General features: G+C 36.8%; 1 protein-coding gene across 1 annotated transcript; it reads right to left on the bottom strand.

Annotated features, from left to right (window-relative positions):
• Positions 1-552: 552 nt before the first annotated feature.
• On the bottom strand, positions 553-5,177 carry LOC143624091 (putative LRR receptor-like serine/threonine-protein kinase At4g37250). Its single transcript, XM_077094835.1, has 3 exons — positions 3,775-5,177; positions 2,868-3,408; positions 553-1,561 (listed from the first exon to the last, which is right to left on the bottom strand). The coding sequence occupies exons 1-3, from the start codon at positions 4,831-4,833 to the stop codon at positions 861-863; spliced, it is 2,301 nt and encodes a 766-aa protein (XP_076950950.1). The 5' UTR covers positions 4,834-5,177; the 3' UTR covers positions 553-860.
• Positions 5,178-5,524: the final 347 nt, after the last annotated feature.

The following is a 5,524-nucleotide window of genomic DNA, read 5'->3' as shown; positions in this document are numbered from 1 at the left end:
TTAACATATAAAATACGTTGGCTTTGCTGTTCAAAAGGGAGTTGCGGCGCAGCTTGTTGCCCGTTTGCCTGCCACTTTATTGTAATTGTTTTATAGTAAATTATATAAAACTTCGATTGTGATGGATTCAGAAAGAAAAAAAAATTAACATATTGTGTATAAGCACAACATGGCTTAGTATTTATGATAATGAAAACGTTAGGACCTAAATTTCGCATACAAGGCATAAAGATGAGTTTGTTAAGACGCCATTGATGGGATCTACTTCGATAAGGCTCGGGTTTTTCTCAAAAATATATGTACAGAGAGGAGGAACATCAAAAGACATGATCGTGGCGTGCTTAATGCAAAGTATAGGGAGTTTATTACGCCTTCAAGTGTGAAACCTTGCAAAGTCTAACTTATTATTGTTATTATTATTAATAATAGCAAAATTTCATATTTATCATACACTTGTAAGGATTTAAATTCACAACCTTATATGTATGAGGAAGAATATCATATCACTATATCATGGTTGCAACGCCTGATTAATTGGGCCATGAGAAATGGAATTGAAGAGGCAATAAGATTAGGTTGAAAAGAGGAAGATTTGAAAGAAGTGGGGTCGTCAAAGAAGACTAAATTTGTTTTTTCTATTGGTTAGTTTAAAGTTGAAAAACAATATTAAACATTTATTAGAAAATTAGGTGACCTTTAATGTTAAAACAATAACAAATCGTAGACTAAATAACTCCTACTTCTAAATCAAAGCTAATTTAAAAATCAACATACAACACCTACCTTTAAATTTTATCATAAATACATACACATCTCTCTCTAGAAAATTTTGATTATTAATTTCTCCCACAATTAATAATTTATATGTGACTGTAATAATACGAAGAAGTAGAAGAGGCGGAAGGGAACTTGTCGAGGACGTGAAGGACCTCTTTCATGTGTGGTCTCTTTTGTGGCACCGAAGATATACAATTATAACCTAATTTCAACAACGCTAACAAGGCCTCCTCTTTCCCTTCCATGTCACCCCGAATTGCCACATCAGCCATTCGTAACACCTTCATTTTCTCTTCATCTGTCAATGTGGAACTCCACGTCATGCTAGCAGGACCAAACTCGTCTGATACAATGACCTTACCGGTCAAAAGTTCTAGCAACACCACACCGTAGGAGAACACGTCACATTTAGCATTGGGCTTTATGCTTCTAAGTGATTCAGGGGCGTAATATGGGGATATACACCCCATCGCACTAGGGCTTGGGCTAGGGTTTGACCCAACCGTGACATCTTGGAAACTGTCACGAGATGCGGTTGACCTCTTACTACCAAAGTTCCTAGATGAGCCTCCAACTTTACAACTGATTTCGCCAACAACTAGTCTTTCAAGCCCAAAATCTCCAATCTTAGGCTCCATATCATAGTCTAATAGGATATTGCTTGGCTTGAGGTTCCCATGTACTTGTTTCTTGTCGTGAATGTACATTAGGCCACGAGCCATGCCTTTCGCTATCTTGAGCCTCACCTCCCAAGGTAACGGACAAGGTGAAGATCCAACTTTTCCTACATGATATACAAGTGGGAATTATGAAATTATCAGATTATTAAAAGGTGAAAAATAAATCAAAAGGGGGTGATCGATGGATCAGTTTCAACTAGAGTGACCACCATGTAATACAATATTAAGTTCATTTAGACATGTCAATTGCTATAATACGCCATGGGCTAAAAGGCAAACGCTACGTGACAGTTGACTTGTGGTGTACCACTCGGTGCATTAATATAACAAAGGCTTCAGTTACAACCACTCCACCATCCACCGTCAGCTAACCTTAGTCAGCAGCAACAACGAATGGCTACTCTACACATGCAAATATGCATATGCATATATGCATGCTTATCGGATTACTATATTTGGTAGTATTTTATTAATAGGCTCATGTTATACTAAAAGATTCCCATATACTTTTAGTGATAAAATAACTAGTTTTGATGTCTTATACGTTCTACAAAATACAAAATATTATAGAATTAATTATCATCAATAAAACAAATTTTAAAAAACAAATCAAATTTATTATTAGTAAATACTTTTTTATAACTTGTTGTCGGATTTAATCCCTCGTCACTTAAAAACGGAAAATCTTATCTAACACTCTAATATCACCAAGACAAACGCAATTTGGTAATAGAAAGTTGTCCTTAATTAGCTTAATTTACTTTAAATTAAATTTGTCATTTACTTTAAGAAAATCTATCTTTGGATCCAGTTTCTCCTTTCCATTTTTGCCCAAAAGTAAATTAAAGCTTGATGCTATTGTGCACCTTTGGACGCTAACATGCACATTTAATTTAATTTATAGTATTTTCTTTTATTTTTTCATTTATATATAAAGTATAAAAGATTTTAAAAATTGTTAGTACAATTTACTTTTATCATTTTCAAAGATATTAACAATTTTCCTCCCATACATTTGAAATTGTAGCATAAATTAATCTTTTTTTAAAATACATTTATGTGACTCAATTGTAGATCATTCACTTTATTAGTGTGAGGTATGAGATCCAAACCTTAATATAACTAATTTATATGGGAGATAACTCTGGCTTGCCAGGGTTCGAGTACTGATCTCATCCGGTTTTACCGGCTCGTCACTGGCGTACCGTTTGGCGGGTGTGAGGGTCGGGTTTTACTCGGGGAATCCCTCAATAGGTGGACAGCTAAGGGCTCTGTCCGTCCGGACTCATGGCCGGCTCGGGCTACCTTTAGCCAATGGAGGCCGCGTTCAGAGTATCCGGCGTTACATAGTTGTTCGTTCCAAAGAAAAAAAAAACAAAGATTTTAAAAAGGAAAAAAGAGAAAGCTTACGGTAACGTGCATTGGCTAAACTGCCATGAGGAACGTAGTCGTAGATAACAAGCTTCTCATCTGAGCCCCAATAAAACCCACGAATCTGAACTAAATTAGGGTGAACCAGCTTCGCAATGATCCGAACCTGGTTCTCGAAATCCCTAAACCGCTCCAACCCGCTCTCCCCAATCCGCCTGACCGCCAATGCGGTCCCGTCCTCCAGAACCGCCTTGTATATTATACTCGAACCGGTAGCACCCAAAATATACGCAGACGCTTTTAATAATGTTTCAAGCTCTAGCTCCTTCTCACCACCATCAACCGTCACCAGCTCACCTTTATGTTCTGCTTCTTTTTTTATTTCGGGTACTGGAGGCGCCTCGTTCTCGTCTGTTTCCGAACTTATATCTTCCTCGTTCGAGGATTCTTCGTTTTCAATGACCTTTCGTTTGAACAAACACGGCCAAGAGCGTAGCCATTTGTGTTCTTGGTCTTCAGATGATGACGCCCAATCGTATTCTTGATTGGCTCCGTTTTCGTGCTTATTATTGTTGTCTGACTGTGATAACAGTAAACAAAAATAAAGTTATTGTAGCGATAAATAAATACAAAACAAAGTTTAATAATTTGAAAAAAAAAGGTTAAATAGTCATGTAGCTCTCCAAATATTTTTATATATAACTTTTTACTTTCAAATTTCAGACCCATCTCAATAACGGGCTCTCAACGGTACCCATGGTTGTTATTTGGTCAAAACTGAAAATTTTATGTATTAAATTTGTGCATATTTGAAAAAGTAGATATAAAATTTTAATCCGATTAATCTTTTATTAATCCTGATTAATTGCTAATCAGGACCCATACCCCACTGCCTGACTAGTGCCTAGCTAGTTCTATAACACTGCCACAGTGAGACGAAACATACCTTGGAGACGGCATGAGACGCAACTCTTCTACGCCTTTTCAATATGTAGATGAAAATCAAAGCCAAAACTGAAATCCCGGCAATATCTCCGACGACAATCCCAACTATTGTACCGGTTTTAAACCCCGATTTTGACGGTTCACTTTTCGAAGAATTGTTTGGATGAGACGACTCAGCTGTTTTCGGAATTGCGGCTATAGCCGGAGGAGAAGACGCATTAGGTACCACACAAAGATTCTCCAACGGCTTCCCACAAAGCTCTGGATTCCCAGCGAACGATCTCGGATCCTGGTTGATAAAAACACTAGAATCCGGGATCGGTCCTGTGAAATTATTAAACGACAAATCAATTGTCGTATTTGTGGGAATTTTGTTAGTGAATTCGGGCGGAATCTCTCCAGACATGTTGTTATGGGACACGTTAAAGTAAGCAAGATCACTGCTTCCGAAATCTCGAGGCAATGACCCGTTGATAAAATTACCCGAAAGATCTAAGGTTCGAACCCGATCATAACCAGACGGAAGGTTTCCAGTAATATAATTATTTTTCAAACTAATCACATTCAAGTTAGGAAGACCACCAAGATGTTTAGGCAGATTCCCGGTAAATAAGTTACCGGATATGTTAAGAACTTGAAGACTTCTCCATCCTTTAATTACTGGAAGCTGCCCAGAGATTAAATTATTAGAAAGATCAAGAAACTCGAGCTCGGTAGCATTGTACAACGACAATGGGATGGACCCGTTGATTGAATTATTCGATAAATCAAGTTTCGTAAGGTGTTGAATGAATCCAAGATTGGCGGGAATTGAGGCTGCTAGGTTTGAGCTAGGAAGTGAGAGTGTTGTGACGGAGAATGGATAGCTGGGATTACTGCATAAGACACCGTGCCATGAGCACGGTGTCTCGTCTGAGTAATCCCAGCTATCTAACACGCCTAATGGGTCGTTTATAACCGAGTATTTGAAAGATAACAAGAGAACACCGTCGGTTGTTAACCCGAAAGAATGATTAACAAGAAACAGGAGAATTGAGAGGTGTTTGAAGAATTTGATCATGGTGTTTCAAGGGTGATGATCCAACATGTTGTTGTTGTTGGTTCTAGAGAGAGAGTTTGGTAGAATATTGAGTGAGATTTATGACAAGCAGAAGTCATGTGAAGGAGTTAAAGACTAAAATAATGAAGGGTAGACAGAGACACAGATCATCTTAAAGCCAAATAATTAATCATAAATCCAGAAACCAATATGCTATGTGTTGTGGTCAGACCTTTTTGACATGGTAAATTAAAAATGTTATTTATAATTGATGAACCTTGAGACCAGTGAAGACATCTGGATAATATTTTACCAACAATTGTAGTGTGTTTATTTATGACGGATTTAAATTTGAGGATGTTTTTATTCTTATTTTGGTGAAACAGTATTGATCATTTGTTAGCACAAAACATAATTATAATTTTACAGTTTTGGTAGTAAATAAAGTTGACATGTTGTAGCTATATAACTTTTGAATAACATGGTTGTTTTGAGTTTTATATGATTTAGGTGGTATTTTCTCAAGAAAGTTGTATTGATAGTAAATGTAATATTCTTGCCAAAAATCAGTAGTATTGGTTGGTCGTTCCCGGTGAAGAACTTTTTGTCAAAGATAAATTGTTACTGACAAAGTTATTACCACAGTAAAGATACAAATTGTAGTAATTATTGTTGATAAATACTCACTTATCTACGTTTAAGATCTATATAA

This window comes from Bidens hawaiensis, unplaced genomic scaffold (assembly GCF_021521415.1).
Source record: "Bidens hawaiensis isolate Kalapana, Puna unplaced genomic scaffold, B.hawaiensis_p1.1 tig00003653_1, whole genome shotgun sequence".
Lineage (NCBI taxonomy): Eukaryota > Viridiplantae > Streptophyta > Magnoliopsida > Asterales > Asteraceae > Bidens > Bidens hawaiensis.
The sequence above is the reverse complement of the archived record's forward strand: the minus strand, read 5'-3'. Positions and strand labels throughout refer to the sequence as shown.